The 21,128-nt window shown below is 38.7% G+C and overlaps 1 protein-coding gene and 1 non-coding gene across 9 annotated transcripts in view; one reads left to right on the top strand and one right to left on the bottom strand.

The window, feature by feature from the left end:
• The window catches only part of RBMS1 (RNA binding motif single stranded interacting protein 1), a 226,729-nt gene that overhangs the window by 148,549 nt on the left and 57,052 nt on the right, over nt 1-21,128 (bottom strand). Inside the window, exon 3 of one of the 8 annotated variants that reach the window (XM_053597171.1) lies at nt 11,100-11,158. The exons of the other annotated variants lie outside the window; for them this stretch is intronic. Coding sequence (XP_053453146.1) covers nt 11,100-11,102 — 3 coding nt within the window. The 5' untranslated portion in view covers nt 11,103-11,158. The remainder of the gene's footprint in view (nt 1-11,099; nt 11,159-21,128) is intronic. 8 annotated transcript variants of the gene reach the window in all.
• On the top strand, nt 17,177-17,283 carry LOC128590983 (U6 spliceosomal RNA). Its single transcript, XR_008381439.1, has one exon. It is a non-coding gene; the product is annotated as a U6 spliceosomal RNA (small nuclear RNA).

The following is a 21,128-nucleotide window of genomic DNA, read 5'->3' on the forward strand; positions in this document are numbered from 1 at the left end:
CCTAGGCTCTAGAAATATATTTGTCACTCATTTGTAACCTTCCTAAAAAAAAAACAAAACAAAACTACTACAACTAAGAGGTTACAAGCACATGACTCACACATTCAGTTTTTTAAGGAGAACTGGCGGTGTGTCTTACAAGTAGTGGGCACAGCCTTCACACGTCAGAATAGGAACTTTACCCTAATCTCACAAAGACATCCATCACAAAGGAACAAGCTGGGCTGCCCATTTCCCTCCTCAGCCTTCTACAATCACATCAAGTTATACCTGTAATGTTTTGCATACATGGTGCATTTATATGATAACAAAGATTAAAGGGAGATGAACCTAAATCTGTAGATATCTATCAGACTTCTCTCCACGCTATGCTTCTTGCTATTAGTGCTTTGAAGTTCTCAGTTGCAAGTGCCTTCAGTGCTATTAGTGCACTGAAGTTCTCAGTGCAGTGACTTATGCTCATAATCCTCGCACTGTGAGAGGCCAAGGTCAGAGGATTGCTTGAACGGAGGAGTCTGACACCTGGGTAACCTAGTGAGAGCCTGTCTCTACAAAATAATAAGAAGAAGAAGAAGAAGAAGAAATTTTAAGTAAAATAAAAATATAAAGTTGTTACTTGCAAACGTAGCTTGAGTGTCATGTCTTTGGCAGGGTTTAGTCAAAGAGGCACATGCGTGGAAGCAGATACATCAGTACTCTTCTGGCACATGGCATCCATTCCAACCTACCAGCCTTACAAACATATTTCCAGCCTTGTACAGTTCCTAGAGTGCCAGTTCTCTTGTCCTCCTAGGGCTTCATATTAGAAAAGTAATTTTTGTGCAGAGCAGGCAAATCAGACAAAAAGACATTTATCTAAAATGATTATCACAGTCCTTAAATTTGATTTGAAATTACAAAGTGAATCAAAAGCAGTAACTTAACAGGTAAGATGACCCAGTTACAGAAAAAGACGTAAATGACTCACACTTGGAGTAATGACTCTTGTTGCACCTGATAACTCATATTTGTTCAGAAACTGACTAGTCCATCCATTTCCTACTCCTCCTTATGCAGCTTTCCTTTTAGTCATTTTACTGCTGGTGTGGTGACAAAATCTATATGAAAATGTGAAATAGAAGTGGTCCATTTATTTACTGACCATAGGTTGGTTAAATTGAACCTTGGGGACTATTTATTCATTTCATTTATCTGTAATGTTTCCCTTGTTCAAAGAGAAAATTATAATTGATCTCACCTTGAAACGTAATTATTAATGTACTAGACTACCGATATATCCCAAGCCCCTATCTCAAGGCTTGGCACATAGTAGGCATTCAAATATTGGTTCATCGATGTATGAATGAATGAACAAACAGTATCTTCAAAATGTATGCAAGTCCTCTTCAAAAGTTTATTATTTTGGTGGGACCGCAAACTAATACAATCTTTATGGAAAGAAGTATAGAAGGCGGCACCTGTGGCTCAGAGAGTAGGGCACCGGCCCCCTATACTGAGGGTGGCAGGTTTGAACCCGGCCCCAGCCAAACTGCAACAACAGAAAAAATAGCCAGGCATTGTGGCGGGTACCTGTAGTCCCAGCTACTCAGGAGGCTGAGGCAAGAGATTCCCCTAAGCTCAAGAGCTGGAGGTTGCTGTAAGCTGTGAGCTGTGAGGCCACGGCACTCTACCGAGGGTGACAACATGAAACTCTGTCTCTACAAAAAAAAGAAGAAGAAGAAGAAATACGGAGAATTCCTAAAGAACTAAAAGTGTGTCTTCCATTTGATCCTGCAATTGCATGACTAGCTATCTACCCAGAAGAACAAAAATCAATTTAGCACAAGAACACTTGCACCAGAATGTTTACTGCAACACAGTTCACAATTGCCAAATCATGGTAGCGACCCAAATGCCTATCAACTCATGAATGAGTCAACAAATTGTGGTATATTTATACATGGAGTATATTCAGCCATAAGAAAAGATGGAGACTTTACATCCTTCGTGTTTACCTGGATGGAGTTGAAACACATTCTTCTTAGTAAAGAATCTCAAGAATGGAAAAAATATATATCCAATGTACTCAATACTAATATGAAACCAATATATAAACAATTACATGCCCGAATGAAAGATATAACACAAATATAGCCTAGCAATGGGGAGGAGGGAGGGTGACTGGTAGATAGATGCTCACCTACTGTGCACAGTGTGAGGTGTTCAGCATGCCCCCCAGGTGAAGGGCTCTACTACAACTTGAACTTTACCTTAGAAATGAAAACAACATAACCTAAACATTTGTACCCTCATATTAATTGGGAAAAAGTTTATTATTTCATAAAAGTAAAATGAGCTTATAATTTTGAGATATTTGTTAATCCAGATATAAATTTTAAATTCCAATTTATTAGTCAAACTTCTTCAATATTTTTATTTTTTATTTTTTTGCAGTTTTTGGCCAGGGCTGGGTTTGAGCCCACCACCTCTGGTATATGAGGCCGGCACCCTACTCCTTGAGCCACAGAAGCCACCCCAAACTTCTTCAATATTAAAGAATATCATTTCATGTTTGAAAATAAATTCTATTTAAGGGGGCTCTTTAAAGACGTTTTACAATTCACTTAAGCTATTTACCATGAACATCATTAAATATATCAGGCTACAAAATATTGAAAAACACTATAGGAATTGTTTTCTTCTGTTTCTATGTCTGTCCATCCCCTTTTTTAAAAAAAAATCATAATTTAAGCTTTTAATAACTAACAATTTTTTTAACTTTAACAAACTCTCATAATTGAAATCACGTAGTTTGTTTCATTTTATTACATAACATTTTCAAAAATTCTATCAGTAAATAAGAATGGGCAAATTGTTGACCGCTACTGAAGCTATTCTCTGTTTGAAAATTTCCACAATTAGGCTTGGTACCTGTAGCCCAGCGGCTAGGGCGCCAGCCACATACACCAAAGGTGGCAGGTTCAAGCCCAGGCCAGGCCTGCCAAACAACAATGACAACTACAGCCAAAATATAGCCGGACGTTGTGGCAGGTGCCTATAGTCCCAGCTACTTGGGAGGCTGAGGCAAGAGAATCTCTTAAGCTCAAGAGTTGGAGGTGGCTGTGAGCTGTGACACCATAGCACTCTACTGAGAGCAACAAAATGAGACTCTGTCAAGAAAGAAAAGAAAGTAAAGAAAGAAAAGAAAGAAAGAAAAGAAAATTTCCTCAATTTTAAAGATATGGACAGCAGTGAGGTTGGCTCTCAGAGTACTCCAGACAACCAAGGTACATTGAGTCTTGGTGCTACAACACCTGGGAAATGACTATATAGTTAGTTACAAGTTTTCTTTTCTTTCTTTCTTTTTCTTTTTTGAGTCAGACCCTCAAGCTGTTGCCGTGGGTAGAGTGCTGTGACATCACAGCTCACAGCAACCTCCAACTCCTGGGTTTAAGCGATTCTCTTGCCTCAGCCTCCCAACTAGCTGGGACTACAGGCACCCGCCACAATGCCTGGCTATTTTTTTGGTTGTAGTTGTCATTGTTGTTTGGTGGGCCCGGGCTGGATTCTAACCCGCCAGCTCTGGTGTATGTGGCTGGCGCCTTAGCCGCTTGAGCTACAGGCACCTAGCCAACTTTTCTTTTACATAACTACTTTATTTGTTAATTTTACGCTTTTCTCATGAATCTCTCCTAACAACAACAACAAAATAATAATAAAACATTTAAAAAGTTGACATATGAGACAACAGTCCACATAGTATGAAGGGGATAGTGAATCTATTAGGAAATGCTACAAAACCTAAGTGATTAAACAGGTGGGACTAAGTTGATTTCTATACCTGCCAGTGAAAACACACCATTTCTAAACCAGCAGCAACACTGCAGTTCACACTGACTCTCTTTTCTTTCTCCATATCTTTAATCCATTAGCTTCCTCAAGCTAGAACTGCTGGAACTTCTTCCCTGTGACCAGACCTTATTTATTCCAAATTGTTGTGTACTCTGCCTCCAAAATAATTTTTATGGCCTCTTTAACCATATCATTCTACTTCCTAAAACTCCCACATCAAATGCAAATTTCTGCACAACACTTGTAAAGCACTCCACTTTCTAACTCCCCTATCCCTTTACCTCTATTCCAGCTACGATTTGTGTTTTGGCTGCCCATGAACTCACTCTTTTCTGGCTCTGCGCTTTGCCAGGAAACAGCCTCTATTTTTCCATCAGCCAAACCACACTCGTCCCTCCCTCTGTTTACTCTGTTGAAATCACAGCTTATGGTCTGCCCCCCTCTGAGTTTTTCCTACACTCATGTATTTTCCAAGACCTCTTGCTACATTTTCTAAGGACTGTATTAATCTCTAAATTAGGCCAACTTAGTATCTTTACGTTATAAAAATTCCTACTAAAGAAATCCTGGGTGAGATTTAGGCTGTTCTCTCAGCATGTCCCCTCCTGAAAGGCACCCCGGAGAGTGCAGCCAGTGCTCACTGCCGGGCTTTGCTGTACATCAGCAGCTCTCAGAGCCTCCTCTCCCCCCAGCACACCTGAGGCCTACCATATTCTCCTACCAACTGCTGCAACTCACTTTGATGTGATTTTGAGCCAGAAAGGATGAGGATACACACTCCCATCTTTATCTAAAAATTACCATTATAAAGGATGAAGGAGAAGGAGGTTACCTGAACCCAGAAAAGATAAGATCAACCTCAGTCCCCCACCCCTCTCCTTGCTTTGCTATAAGGAAGCTTTACTGTAAGGTACATAAAAATTACAGCCTCCTGACCTATGAAGGTTTGGAAATGATGGTTTTCTCAGGTGAGCTTTTGTTATTTATTAAAATGTAAGATGGTAGCAAAATATATTTTTGAATGACTAAAGCGAGGAAGAATTACTTTCTCCTGAAGACACAACTTCTCTTAAAATGACAGTCTACTGTTCTGTCTTCTTCACGCCTCTTCCCTGCTCCTCTTCAAAGCAAAATAGCCGAGCCCTTGAGATCCATCCATTCTCGTTCTATCCATTGCCCCTTATAGTATGGAACAGTGGACATGGTGTGGCTTTCAAGAAAAATGACTGTGTCCAAAGGACAATTCTACTCCCTGTTAGCCATCTTCAACTAAATCTACTGTTTAACTGTAAGAAGAGAAAAGACAAAAATAACTTCCTCCTGGAGTTTTTGCAAGAGGCACAACATTTCGTTTGTTAAATGATGAAGATTAGTTATCATCATTTATTTGCTTTCTGCAAATGCCCACCTTCTTCAGATATATTTAGCATACTGCTAAGCACTTTTCCTGCGCGATAGTATCATTTCGTCTACCCCCCCAGCCTTCCAGTTTCAGTTTAAGAAAACCTATACACCCACTTTCTTTCAGTGACTGACATCACTGCTGGGCGTCAAGTTATGAAATTCCCATTCTTCCACCTATTCTGCACTCTGGTGAATAAAGATTATATCATTAGGCAATATTTTTGAGTGCTTAATATGTACCAGACATTGTTATAGGTATTGTACAGGCATTATTTCATTAATCCTCATACCAGACTATCATTCTTTGCGTTTTCAGAAATTTCCCATTCATTCTCTCTATTTCCTCATTCCTCTAGTCTATGAGGTCACCATCATCACCTCAGCACCACCCTCATCCCTCCCCTCTCCCACCACATTTCACTTACTTAACCTAAATTCTCAAATCAGCTGATTCAAGTTTGTTATTTCCAGTACCAGGTATTCATAGCCCTTTCATCCTGTCTTTCAAATGAGCATATTTGACCGGATTTTTCTTTTCCTCCTCCTGAGATGCTGACAGTCTCCTAGGAAAATCATAATTATGTTCACTGGCTTCACTAAAAAGTCACTAAATTTTATATACCTTCACTTTACTCATTTCCAAGGGGCTCCCTCTGCCCTCCTCCACAGAATTAATTCCAAACCTTTTTTTATTTCTTCAAACTCCCAATCCCAACTTCACTGCCAAATGACATCATTTATTATTTACATGAAATTCCTTCAGTTCTTTCTCAAATATATATCTACATTTTTGCATATCTTCTTGGCATTCCTCTCTATCCCAGTAATAGAGATATGCCTGTTCTTTTTAAAAGGCAAGTTTCCACTTATATCCTTGATTTTAAATGGATTTCCCTATAATCCTCCCACAAGCCCAACTTCACCTGCTTTTCCCAACCCTAACTTTTGTACCAGTTTTCTTGCTGGCTTGTGTGTCTGTTTTCTATGCTTTCAATTTTTCTTGGTAACTTATTTTATTTTTACAATAAAGGCAATACATTAATATATTTTCCTTTTAGAATGTAAACAGCAGATGCAATGGCTTTTTCTCCAATAAGCCAACTTACTCAAAACTTCTCTGTCCTATAAAAAAGGGATATGCTTTCCTTGCTTATGCTATTTTATTCTTGCCTTCACTGCCAGAGTTCTTGGAAGACCACCCAACAGTGGGTATTTGCATTTCACTCCCCATCCTACTTACAGACCGCTGTAATCTGGCTTCTGACCGCCCCTGCTCATCCACAATTGCCTCTCGGTCCCTCCCCAACATGGTATAGTCCTGTGGCAGTGCCAGGCACCACTCACCTTTGTGAGATTCCAAGTTGTCCACCCTTTGGGGTCTTCCTTTGCCCTCTTTTTTCTATGCTCTAGATTCATTTCCATACACCACCTCACCCAGAACTAGTGCTCTAGGAATCACCACTGAACAAAAGAATCTCACCGCTAGAGCTTCAATCCTGGCTCTTTTCCTGGGATCCAGACCCCTGGTTCACACTTTCTTGAGCCTCGTCCCCTGGCCAACATTCCTTCCTCTCGCTCTTTCATTCCACCCAGTGGCGTGTTGATTAGATCTTTGATTATATCTATCTGCCCATTTCTCTAAAGGATAAGCTTGTCCAGAGAAAGGGGTCTACCTCAATGCCTTGGACGTCGCTGCAACTCTAGAAACAAAAGTTATTTTAAATTTCTTGATTTTATAAGTCCAAGAAAAAAAGTACGATTTCATAAAATAAAGGAGAGTATTTTCCTCACCCTCATTAGCAAGCACTTTTATTATCTGTTTTGTTTTCACACAGAAACCCTTCAGAATCTGAAAGGCACTTCTTTTCTAATGAGTGAAAATATTCTTGAATGCGTTTCGGAATGCTGGTCATTTCCAAAGTGCTGGGGGGATAAAAGCCCCATTAACTGGCGACTTTTGATATTCATGCTCTAAGAGGGGAAGCTGAGCACCTGAATTTTAAACTGCTTTTTGGGTTCTTCCTCAATCCAACTTTTAGAAAACTTTTCAATGAACAAAAATATATATACTTGAGTCTAATTATGCCTACTGCCTATTCACTTCTAAATGACTATAAATGGCAAACCAGAAGAGATTACAGAATGAACTTCAGAACCTCTCTTTTATGTTAAAAAAAATGAAAGCAAGCATAGTAATGAAAAATTGAGAACTCTTTCCTGGTGTTTATTTTTATACCCCGAGCAACTAAAAGCTTGAAAAGGAATAAGAAGGTTGAGGGGAGGGTTTACAAAAATAAAAAACAACAAAAAAAAGGTTGCCTTAAAATGAACAGGAACATATAATCTATTCACAGACAAATTATTAAGATTGAGATCTGGGGGTGTGAAGGTTCAACAGAAAAGTCTTCAGACCCTTATTAGACCTTAACTTTGACTCCTGAATGGAATCCGGGCAACAAAATGACTGCTTCATTTCTTGGCACCTGAAGTTGAATTATCATCTTCCTTCCCAACAGTAAAGCTGCTAAATGGGGCAGCGTGAAGTGGAAGGACTTAAAAGCCCTACTATTTTTTATTGAGATCAGACTCTCAAGTTTAAATATACACACTTCTGACTTCTTCAATGCCTCTATAAACACAAGTGTCTTACTACTATTAAAGTGAATAAATTCTTTTTAACCCAAAGAGAAATGATTAGATCTCTTAACATTTTCAAAATACCTTTTCTCTTCCAGCTGCCTTTTGTATTTTTAATTTTTGAACTTTCTACCAGAACCAGAGAGTTATTTTATATTTCATTAGCTCTTTTAAAGGCTGTTTGAAAGAGAATATAAAATGCGTACTTTTTCAAATTCCCTAACAATGTTGTTCACCTATTCATTCATTGTTTACAGGGAGCCTATTGTGGTGCTGGGCATGGACTGGGAGACCAGCGGTAGCTGAGGTGCTGGAAGGCATCTGCTGCTGGGAGGAGGGAGGGCACAGGGAAGGACTCACAGGGCAGTGACTTCCAATGGCATGAAGATTCAGGCGGGTAGAGGAATGAGAAACCAGTAGATAGAAAGAAGCAAAGTAACCAGATCCCAAATCCAGCCAAACAAAGAGCAACTGAGTTGCAGAAATGGTGGAAGTTAAAAAGGAAAAATTCAAAACTCCTGCTGTTGAATTTGTGCCTTGAACTGAGAACTCATCCAGTTGGCCTCCACAGGCCCATCTCTGCTATGGTCCCCTGTCAATCCTGAGACCTACAAAGGCTGTTTTTCCCATCTCTATTTCAACGCCAGGTTCCAGTGAGGAAATGTAATTCTTATTCCCTTATATCTTTTTAAAACAATCCCACCCTGTTACTTAACTGCAAACAGTAATGGGTGTCTATTACTGTACTTGGAACCAACAGCACCTGGTAAGCAAATACTAACAAAGTTGTGTAAGTGACTGCCTCCTGTCAGTTAGTACTTAACAATAATAAGTCATTCTGAAAGCCAAGTCATCTAATGTCATGCAGCACCACCTGCTTATTTAAGGCAAGTTATTAAATTATTTTCATTTTTTCCAAAACACTTATAAAATAAATTGCAGGACTTGCACTTATGTAATTGGCAGGCACCACACTGCCTGCCAGGTACCTGAAGTTGAAACCAAGAAAGAAAGAAAGCTTCTCATTCTCAATCTGAGCTATCTCTGAGTCTTTAAGTTAAGGAATAACAAAATAAATGCTCCCCTCTAAAAAAAAAAAAAAAAAAAAAAATACATACAAGTTAGACTATCCTTCACCAAATTTAAAATATCTTTAATGTTCCTATTTTAATAACCCCCCCGAAAACTATCATTTGACATTTACGAGTTAATGTTGTTATAAATTCTCATAAAAATATATATATTATGTATTATTTAACTGAGTTTTAGGGATTCTATTTTAGTTTTAGTTTGAACTGCATATGTTTTTAGTCAAAGGAGGGTTTTTTTTGTTTGTTTTTTGTTTTTCTATGAGAAGCCAACAGATGTTTGATAAGATGGTCTTAGGGAGTATGTTATATTTTAGGAATGAGCACTTCCTCTCCAGATTTGTGCCGCCACCTCGTTCCGGGTGACTTCTAAACAACCTAGGGTCACAGTGGCCACTCTTTAATTAGTATCTCACTGTTGGAAGGAGGGGAGCATGTCAAGAGGAAAAGAATGCAAGAAGACATTATAAACAAAGGTCTTCAAGGCAACGGGGTGGTTTGGTCAAGGCATGGAAAAAAGCTTGACTCCGCCTTTGTTTCCAAAGTAAGGCCGGAAATGGTTTTAATTCCTACAAGTTGAGAAGATTGGAGTTTTTATGTATGCTTGTTAATTCTGCCTGAATGTGTTAGATTTATCTTTATTTTATCTCTATTTCAATCTGATAGCCTATGATTGAGAACTCTGCATTTGTTGTTTAGACATCAAAAGAATTATTCATGAAGAAAACAGATGATTCAGTCAAAACTTATCCAAGGCATGATTCCATTAAGGTTTAGCAATATTCAAGTTACCTGAATACAACATTTCCCTTCTTTGAAATAAAGAAGTACAATGTGCAAGAGAGTAGAAGTCAATAATCACTATCTATCTACAAGATATTTTTAAAATCCATAATAAATAGCTATTCCATATTTGGAATATGGATGAGGCATACTCAAACTAATCTTAGGAGACCAGGGACAGAATTCTATTGAAATTTGGCTCAGTGCAATAAACGAATGATTGAATAAGTGAATAAAACTAAATCAAAAGCAAATTTGCCTGAAAATCAAGAAGGATAGGATTAAAATATTTTTTGAAGTCTAACTATAAAAACATGTTTATCTGTCTTCATATCTACATCTATTTCTAATGGTATATACATAGATTTATAGAGACAGATACAGATATAATTCCAAAAATTATAATTTTTAAAATACCAAAGAGTAAGATTCTTGAAAATTAAGACAGTTATATGTATGAGTAAGCAACACTTTTAGAATATTAAATCGTCAATTAAAACACTGACACTGATCAATGGTTTCTATTGGGCACCATTTACAAGAAATCACCTCTGTAGGAGCCTGTATCCAGTTTCATAATCACATAGTGCACTCACCCTACAGGATTATATTCCAGACAAGTTTCAATGTTAAGCTGAATTTCATTCTCTTCAGGAAGTGACTTTTACTCAAGATTGAATACAGCTGTTAGCACAGATCACTGTTCCAAAAACATTTCTATGAGAGCTGGAAGAAAACACCATTTTAAGAAATGCAAATTCACTTTCATTATTTCAAATCTGTGCAACCAAAGCTGGAAGGGAATCTCTGGTCTCTATTTGTTTGTTAGTTAAATTAGGGTTTTATAAATATTCAAGAGAAAACATGCAGGATGCTTTCGAAATGGCTACAAGACTTTCCATGTACTTTCGTACCTTATATATTTTAATCACATTTGTTTATAACAAATATAGTACTTCATTTTTTTGTTTCAGAAATTAAAGTGATACTTACACTCCATTGTGTCTTACATGTCATTCTCTAATGCAATTTGGTTTTCTCTCTTTATATTCACAGAAGGGTAGCCTGGCAAATACCATGGGGTGGCCCCAACAGAGGAAATGCTGCCAGCTAAAAATACCGGATGTAATCGAGACCACAAGAGATACATACTCAGTTATAAATGTTGAACTAAAAAAGGTATTGGAAAGAAACAAAGTTTAACTTCTTATTGAATGGATTAATTATTCTAGTGCAATCTTACAAATTCATAGTTTACTCCCAAACAAATCCCTCGGAATTATTGCAATAATCCTAGTTTCTACTTTCTGGAGATTTACAACAAAAACCAAAAAACAAAAAACTATGGATTCTTACCATCCCTGGCCATGTTTCTACCTTTGTGGGCAGGAGAACAGAGGAATGCGGGTGTCAACCTGCCATACAATAGAGAATAAGTAAATTGGATTAGCTTCCACAGATAGTTGGGAGGGAAAAAAAGCATTTTATAAGAATGTCTTTTCTAATAGCATCACAGAAAATGTCTTTTTTATAAGAACTGAATAAATCTATTTATAAATGGACGGGTAGCAGAATAAGCTAATGAGCATTGTTATTAACTCTTTGGCCGTGGGGTGGGGATAAGAAAACAACTTACAAAGCCTGTGGTAGCTGTTTTTCTATTCCCACCCTTTGAAGTACCCTTCTTTTTATACAGAGTGATGATGATAGCTATGATGAATGTGGTCTCCTCCTTGACTATGAAAATCCAAATTTGTACTTTTTTTAAAAGGAAAGCATATGACTTTGGTGTTTCTATATTTCCCCCCAGTTTGGCTATCAGGGTTTTCCAACTTCACATTTCAATAGTTACCTATTGCTTTCTAAAGATTTTTTCAGTTAAACACATTCATCTGTTAAAAAAATAATTCTTCAGGCAAAAATTAAAAATTCACTTTCCTCTTCAATCGGGGATCAGGAAATTTTAATTGTCAAAATAGAATAATTTTCATTTAAGGCCTTGATTTAAGGGAGCAGTTAGCAGTTTTCATACTTTAAAAGTTAAAAAGGAGTCTCCTTTCATTTTGTTTTATTTTCTTTTCATATAGATCATTGTGTCCTAAATAGGTGAACATTTCTTATAAGAGAGGAAAGAATCTACCATAACAGTAGAAAGTGATCATTGTGTCCTAAATAGGTGAACATTTCTTATAAGAGAGGAAAGAATCTACCATAACAGTAGAAAGTGGGCATCATGTAAGAACCAGTCATTTTTGAAACTACGTCCTGTTACATGTGAGTCAGCCATCTTAATATTTTAGGCAAGCTCTTAGAAAAAAAAAAAAAAGAAGAAGAAAACCTTTTGCCACTAGAGGGAGTTCAACATTTTCTTTGTATCAATAAACATGTAGAGTGAATTTAACTTCTGAAACAATAAAAAGTAGGGCTGCGCCTGTGGCTCAGTCGGTAAGGCGCCGGCCCCATATGCCGAGGGTGGCGGGTTCAAACCCAGCCCCGGCCAAACTGCAACAAAAAATAAAAATAGCCGGGCGTTGTGGCGGGCGCCTGTAGTCCCAGCTACTCGGGAGGCTGAGGCAAGAGAATCGCTTAAGCCCAGGAGTTGGAGGTTGCTGTGAGCTGTGTGAGGCCACGGCACTCTACCGAGGGCCATAAAGTGAGACTCTGTCTCCACAAAAAAAAAAAAAAAAAAAAAAAAACGATAAAAAGTATACTTGCAGTGCACTTCCTTTTTATTAAACCATAAGACTAAATCAATAATTAGGGTTTTAAGGGGATACATCTTCCCTTCAACTCCAAGTAGAATAAGTACTATGAATATACGTGATGGTTATTAGGTGCAGCACATTTATAAAAGTAACTTTATGGTTTTAATATCTGGTAGTAGTATACATGTTTGGATGGAATTGCTTATTCATTGGGAATGGACTCTATTAATTTTTCAAGCTTTATTTAATATTAATTTTGGTAGAACGTTCCAAAGATGGCTGCCATAATCCCTCCCATGCTGCATATATTTTCCCAGTGTGAACTCTGCCCTAAGTCAAGGAATGTGGGACGTCTTTGAGGCTGGATTAGAAGAATGCAGAAGTATCTATCACTCAGTGACTTTCAGATGTAGGCCTGCAGAGGCTGTCAGCCAGCTGCCACATACAGATGTCTGGGCTAGTCTGCCCACATGGCGAGTTACCCTGCAGAATGAGAAGCCACACAGAAGAGCATGGAGGCACTCCGGCCAACAGCCAGACAACTGCGAGGCATGTGAATGAGGCCATCTTGGACTTTCTGTCCCCAGCTGAGCCCCCAAATGAATGCAAAGTCAAATGGAACAGAAGAGCCACCCAGCTGATCCCAGCCAACTCAGAAAACTATGCAAAATGGTAAGTGATTGTTTGATGTTTCAGGTGGTTTGCTACTCTGTAATAGATAACTCTAACAAGAATACTAGTAAAAACACTTGTAAGATGCTCTATGTTTTTAAAAGCCCTCTACATCCACTATCTCCTATAGCCATACTATGCAATAGAAAACTATGTCGAAGGCTACTACTACTGTCCTAGATCTCAGAATGCTTAAAAACAAAGTTTACATTTTATTTTATTTTTTTTTTTTGTAGAGACAGAGTCTCACTTTATGGCCCTTGGTAGAGTGCCGTGGCATCACACAGCTCACAGCAACCTCCAGCTCCTGGGCTTAAGCGATTCTCTTGCCTCAGCCTCCCGAGTAGCTGGGACTACAGGTGCCCGCCACAGCACCCGGCTATTTTTTTGTTGCAGTTTGGCCGGGGCTGGGTTTGAACCCGCCACCCTCGGCATATGGGGCCGGCGCCCTACTCACTGAGCCACAGGCGCCACCCAAAGTTTACATTTTAAAATAAATGTTTCTCATAAGTAAATACCATTTCCCTATTTTTCCAAACTCCAGGAAATAAAAGAAATAGTGGTTTGATGGGGCATTGGTAATGCTTAACTCAAAAGAAATGGCATTTTAGTAATAAGCTGTTAGACCTGTTGGATGGACCTAATTACTTGCAGCAATCAGAGCCTGATATTTGTAGAAGAACTCAGAGTAGGAACTACAAACCAACCCTGTACAAAACAAGTCCTTGGCTAAATCCAGCTATCATGAAAGTAAAATGTTTGGGTGTGGAGAAAAAATACATGCCATGCAGTAGCCTCGTGGCAATGTGTGAGAGAAGAAGCCAGAGCTTTGGGAAGAGCTAGGCTTGTTGCAAGACCGTAGGAAATCTTTGTAATACACTGGTGTGTCATGACACAGTGACTACGTAATGTTGGTGACAAGCATTTCATTCCTATGGTTTGGAATTCAGACAGATACACTAAGCAGCCTGCCCCACTATGCAGAACAAAGCAGAATTAGACACGGGAAACCACCCTAGTCACACAATGCTCAAGTAATTCTTGTCATGTAGGATCCATCGAGATATCTATATTACATTACTTTTTCTATATTTTTTTAATTAAATCATAGCTGTGTACAATAATGCAATCATGAGGTACAATGTGCTGGTTCCATATACAGTCTGAAATATTCTCAACGAACTGGTTAACATAGCCTTCGTGGCATTTTCTTAATTATCGTGTTCAAACCCTTATACTCTACACTTAGTAAACTTCACCTGCACCCTTCCAAGATGCACCCTAGGTGTGGACCCACCAATCACCCTCCCTCCACCCTTCCTCCCCCTCCCTTTCCCCTCCCCATATTCTTGTACTGAGATTGGGTTATAGCCTTCGTATGAAAGCTATAAATTAGTTTCATATTAGGGCTGAGTACATTGGGTATTTTTTCTTCCATTCTTTGGATACCTTGCTAAGAAGAATATTTTCTAGCTCCATCCATGTAAACATGTAGGAGGTAAAGTCTCCATCTTTCTTTATGGCTGCATAATATTCCATGGTGTACAAATACCACAATTTATTAATCCATTCATGAGTCGCCATAGAGATATCTATGATTATGGTTATCTAAGGTTCCTGGCTCCTGGCTAACTGGTTCCATCTTTTGGGTGAGCAACTAGCCTCACTGATTTTGATATGAAGACAGAAAAGTATCCTCACAGTTATGAGAACTTGAACTCACTGAATTTAAGTTTTCAGCAACAAAACTTCATTTTTTGTTTCACAATTAAAATTACTGAAATTTGGTCCAAGCAATATACATTAAATGATATTAAAGTACATGATATTTCCTGGCTCAGCACAAATTATGTCCACGTTAAACTGAAAACCAAGCACCCATTACGGAAGACACCTTTGATAAACCACACTGCTTACATAAAATCTTCTGATTCTGATCCGAAGAAATGTGGCTTGGCTTTAGAGACTATTCCTTGTCTTACCACATCTTCACAGTTCTATCTTAAACCGTTTTAGCAACTATTCATCATAAAGTGAATTTTAATTCCCAAGCATATTTAACTATCAATCTCTCAACACAAAGAACTATAATTTAAAAGCAGTTTGGAATATCTAGGAACATGTCTGTGCAACTGAACTGTGCTTCTTAAGTAAAGCATTGTGCAATCCTCGTTTACTTTGGATTATGTGATAAGGACTCAGCTCCTATTCATTTTAATCTCACATTTTTATGACCCCTTTGTTTAAAGTCAATATTTTAATTGGCATATATCAAAATCTGAATAGATCTTGGATCTGAAATTTTGTTTAAACTGAGAAAAGGGCACATATTACTTCAAATGACTTTGATATGAGCATAGCAGCCTAAATTTCACCGTAATAAAGGAGCTTTGTTATAAAGTAGAATTTTTAGAAGTAAAGAAACAACATTCAATAGGCAAAGTGTAACAGTAGTATATGAAAAGTGTTCCACTGATACATGTTCCTATTCCACTAAAACAAACAAACAAATCTCTATAGCCACTGCGTTAGGAGACATAAATTACATTTAAAGATATTTCAAAAGTGGGGCGGCGCCTGTGGCTCAGTGAGTAGGGCGCCAGCCCCATATGCCGAGGGTGGCGGGTTCAAACCCAGCCCCGGCCAAACTGCAACCAAAAGATAGCCGGGCGTTGTGGCGGGCGCCTGTAGTCCCAGCTACTCAGGAGGCTGAGGCAAGAGAATCGCGTAAGCCCAAGAGTTAAGAGGTTGCTGTGAGCTGTGTGACTCCACGGCACTCTACCAGAGGGCGGTACAGTGAGACTCTGTCTCTACAAAAAAAAAGATATTTCAAAAGTGTTACTCTAGCCAATAGTTTCAGTCCATCCAATTGCCAACTATTTCATCAACACTACCAAAAAATAGGACACGAGTTTGATCTCCTTTTTTCCTCCGTTGCTCACCCAAAACAAACAAACATGAAAGAAAGAGCCTTTGAGGGAGACAGCAAGAAAGAAATACAGCAACACACAGGTTAGAAAATAGTCTATAATAGTTCTATCCATTAGAATTTTCTGTGATGATGAAAATGTTCTACATCTGCGATGTTCAATGTCATGGCCACTAGGCGCATGTAATGGCAAGCACAACTATAGAACTAATTTTTAATTTTAATTAATTTAAATTCAAATATTCAGAGCTAATTCATGGCTATGGTATAAGACAGCACAGACCCATAACTAAACGACTCCCTGAAAAATCAAGAAACTATTGTATGTGATCAGTTACAAATGACAATTATTTTATGGCCAGCAAGAGTGTAGAATTATTTTTATCTGATGGTTATCTGGTAGTCTTTTAAAATCCTTAATAAATTAGTCACGAAAAGGAGCTCTGACTACGAATGATAAAAAAGTACTATCAAGAAAGGGCAGAAGTGGGAAGAATCCCTTGACAGAAAGGACAGGGCCAATTTTGAGTTCAGTGGTTACTGTTATGCTATATTGCCCAAGTTTAACAGGAATTTTAAACTGTTGCTATGCCTTAACTACATATCCTACAGGAAATAATATTCTAATGAGACTGTGAACCCCTTGCAGGAGATTTTATACATATATGTGTGTGTGTGTGTGTGTGTGTATTACATACATATATATTATTGGGTTTCTTCTCACTTTTTTTTTATTTCTGGTTGTCCTTACACTTCTTTTATCATCCAGTTATCATACCTAACATATGGTCCCGAATACTTTTTATTTGTGTAAGCTTTACAAACACTGTTTGAAGTAGACAGAGAAGGAATAATTCTCATTTCATCAATTAACAGAAAAGCTTAAAGTAAAGCTACTTGTCAAAGGTGCCCAGAATATCAGACCTGTGATGGCTGTTCCATGGCTCTTTCTTTACAGTATTTAATACATAGCAGTCATGCAATATATTTTATTATGTAATAGCTGAAATGCAAAAGGAACACAGATTTTATATTCACCAAATTTTGGTCTAGTCTTTGTACTGAGGGGCTCTTTTTACATTAGAATCCCAGCCTTATTTTTTTTTTTGTCAAAAAAGGCACTTATTGTGATTGCTTCAGCAGCACATATACTAAAATTGGAACGATGCTCAGAAGATTAGCATGGCCCCTGCACAAGGATAACATGCAAGTTTGTGAAGTGGTCCATATTTTTTTCATACAAAGAAAAAAAAGGCACTTATTTTTAAGATCATCTCTGGCTATGAGAAAATGAACCTATACTACTCCTCCAAGAAGTAGGAGGAAAACCAAGAGGAGTTACATGATCAAGTGAAATAGAATGATGGAAAATTTAGAATTATTTTTAGGTCTAGACTAAATTAATCTTCTTTCTCCAAATTTCCTAATAATGAAGAATGCAGTCATTGTAGTATCCTAAGGACTTAGCTACAATATGTAAATAAACGTTCCATCAGATAGCCAAATTATTGCTTAATGAGAATGGATAATTTTGAGTGTTGAGGAGGGAAGTTGGGGGAAGAGTTTTGATCAACATTATTTGATTCATAAAGTCATGAGACCATCTACCAATAAAGGTTTCATAATCTTCAAGTAAGCAGTCCGCCTGACTGGAACAAGTTGACGTTGGCAGTTTTGTTTTGTTTTTTAATGGGAACGGTCCAAGTTAAGCAGCATGTGTAAATAAAGTGTGACAGATAATCTCCAAAGAACCACCACCAATTCCTTCCCTTCTGGTACTCACTTACCACTCAACATGTCCCAACAGAACATGAAGTCTACCCCTTGTCTCAGCTTGAGCCTGGGCTGACGCAGTGACTGGCTTTAACCAATAAAACAAGATGAAAGTGATGCTGTGCCTGGTAGCTTTCTCCTTTATGAAGCCAGCCACCGGGTAAGAAGTCTACTATCTTGGGACTACTACTCTGTGAGAAAGGCCAAGCTACTCACGTGTAGAGAGAAAGGCAAATAGCAAAGGAAGAGGCACCAGCTATTAAAAGTGAAGCCTTCACAACCTTCTACCCTGTTTCCCCGAAAATAAGACAGTGTCTTATATTAAGGTGTGCTCCCAAAGATGTGCTAGGTCTTATTTTCAGGGGACGTCTTATCTTTCCTGTAAGTAGCTCTTATTTTCAAAGGATGTCTTATTTTCGGGGAAACAGGGTAACTACATCCACGCTGCCAGCTGAACGCAGCCCACCGACCTACCCCAGTTGACAACATGTGGACCAGAATTCAGTGACTCTGGAGAAGTATTAAGTTGTTACTGTTTGAAGCCACAAAGTTTTGTGTTGACTTACCATGTTATCTCTTTCCATACTTGAGTGCCACGATTGTTACTCTACCTTTTATTCTGAATAAAACAACTAACTTTAAAAGAAATCAGTCCTACGTGTCCTTCTAGTCTAAATAAAAGAAGTAACTTTCAGTTGTCCATTTTCACTCAAGTGTAAATATGGCTGAACACAAATATTTCTGAGGGTGTTGCTGTCATGGAAAGTGCCCACTCAAACAGAAAACTCATCCTTGAAGTTTCCTGCTAGGTCGGTCTCATTGCCACTAGCAACTAAAAATAAAATAAAGTAAAAAAAGGAGCTAACAGAATAATGGGTTCGTGGAAAAGCATAGCAAACATTTTTATACTACTTAGAAACAATGTATTTAGCAAAAGAATCCTCAGCCAAAGCCTTTGTACTGAAATTTGAAGGGTGAGGGAGAAAAATAACCATAAAACTGAAATCAGGCAGCCAGGCTATCTCCAGAGTACATCCTGCCCCCACACGACTTCTTGTCTTTTCTTTTTTTTACCACGAATATTTGATTCAGTATCGGGACAAGAACTTTGAATTATTATAAAACATAAGTAAACAAGTGCTAAGTTTGCACATTAACTCTTATTCTCTATGGAGGAAACTCTTTTATTTTCCTGCAATGATATTATGCTGGGAAAATATCTTTTAATTTTTTTTTTTGTAGAGACAGAGTTTCACTTTATGGCCCTTGGTAGAGTGCCATGGCATCACACAGCTCACAGCAACCTCTAACTCCTGGGCTTAGGCGATTCTCTTGCCTCAGCCTCCCGAGTAGCTGGGACTACAGGCGCCCGCCACAACACCCGGCTATTTTTTTGTTGCAGTTCGGCCGGGGCTGGGTTTGAACCCACCACCCTCGGCATATGGGGCCGCGCCTTACCAACTGAGCCACAGGTGTCGCCCGCTGGGAAAATATCTTTAATAAGCAAAATAAACGCGAATAGTCTTTTTAAAAGGGACGGAATGGAGTAACTTAAAGAGGTCTAAAATGCTAAGAGGAGATACTCTGCAAGGTAAAACCTGCTTTAGAGCTCCCAATTCATTTAAAATGAAACCTGAGTTATGTTAAAGGGAGGGGACATAGAAATGGACATAGAGGCCGGCGCCTGTGGCTCAGTGAGTAGGGCGCCAGCCCCATATGCCGAGGGTGGCGGGTTCAAACCCAGCCCCGGCCAAACTGCAACCAAAAAATAGCCGGGCGTTGTGGCAGGCGCCTGTAGTCCCAGCTGCTCGGGAGGCTGAGGCTAGAGAATCGCGTAAGCCCAAGAGTTAGAGGTTGCTGTGAGCCGTGTGACGCCACAGCACTCTACCCGAGGGCGGTACAGTGAGACTCTGTCTCTACAAAAAAAAAAAAAAAAAAAAGAAATGGACATAGAAATATAGCAACTTGACAACTATGATCCTAAAAGCCACCTCCTAGAATGTCATGGATGCTCTTAGTGACGTTTATCTTATCTCCACCACTGCCACTTTTCATTTTTTGTCTAGATTGTTGTTCCCGCCTGAGCCCTTCTTGGGGAGGCACAAGTGCAAAGCCTACACTGTTCTCATTTCTCTTGCAGTCTTCCCAGTTTGGTACAATGAGCAAAAATGGTCCATAATCCATAAGAAAGTGGTAGATTACATACTCCATAAAGCCAAGTCTACCTAATGCCTCATTCAATTTCAAACATTGCCAGTTTTGTCAGAAATGCCAACACTCCCATCAAGTATTCATTATATATACGGATTTTCACCTTTCCATCACTATGTACACGAACAAGTAAGAGATGTTGAAATATGACCACTTTTTTTTTTTTTTTTTTTTGATACAGAGTCTCACTCTGTTGCCCAGGCTATAGTGCTGTGGCATTATCCCAGTTCACAGCAACTTCAAACTCCAGGGCTCAAGTGATCCTCCTACCTCAGCCTCCCAAGTAGCTGAGACTACAGGTGTCTGCCCAAAGCCTGGTTAATTTTTCCATTTTTAGTACACACATTGTCTGTTCTTGCTCAGGCTGGTCTCAAACTCTTGAACTCAATCAATCCTCCCACCTCTGGCTGCCAGAGTGCTTGAATTACAGACATGAGCCACCATGCCTGGCCGAAATATGACCAATTTTGTGGCTAAAAAATGAATCTTAAAAAGTGTCTATAATAATTATGAACAAAAGCAGTCCATGAATAGGGTGCTTCCTTCTGGATCAACTTCCCAAGGGTTTATTGGACACTGTCTTGCAACATTTTTGCATCTTTAGAATGTATAACAGGAAATGTTCAAATTGTGAGGAATATAGGTTATATAAGAAAGTGCATATTATATGCAATACCCACAGTGGTCAATCAAGAGTAATCAGAGGTGCTGGGTATTAAGGGATTCAAGTGATAGCTCAGTTTTCCTAAAACCAGGTTCCAATTATAGTCATATTGGTTACTACCTCATTTAAGGGATTAAGGATATACAAGTAAAATTCTCTCAAACAATTTCCAAGAGCACGACTCCTAAAGAGCAGACGGATCGCCCTGTCCATACCATTTTTTACTTCTGTGAACAGGGATACTCACTGCAATTTCTAACAAGATGTAGACAAAAAATAAGAAATGCCTTAGGGTCCTGCTGTACCTACCATTGCTAGAAGGGAAGAAGTCACTTTGATGTTGATACCCTTTCAGACTTCCCATCAAATACCTTCGGCTTTTCAGCAGCATTGAAAGCATTTGGGGGCTCACAGCCTGTAGCTCAGTGGTT

Source organism: Nycticebus coucang, chromosome 7, assembly GCF_027406575.1.
Source record: "Nycticebus coucang isolate mNycCou1 chromosome 7, mNycCou1.pri, whole genome shotgun sequence".
In the NCBI taxonomy this organism is placed as follows: domain Eukaryota; kingdom Metazoa; phylum Chordata; class Mammalia; order Primates; family Lorisidae; genus Nycticebus; species Nycticebus coucang.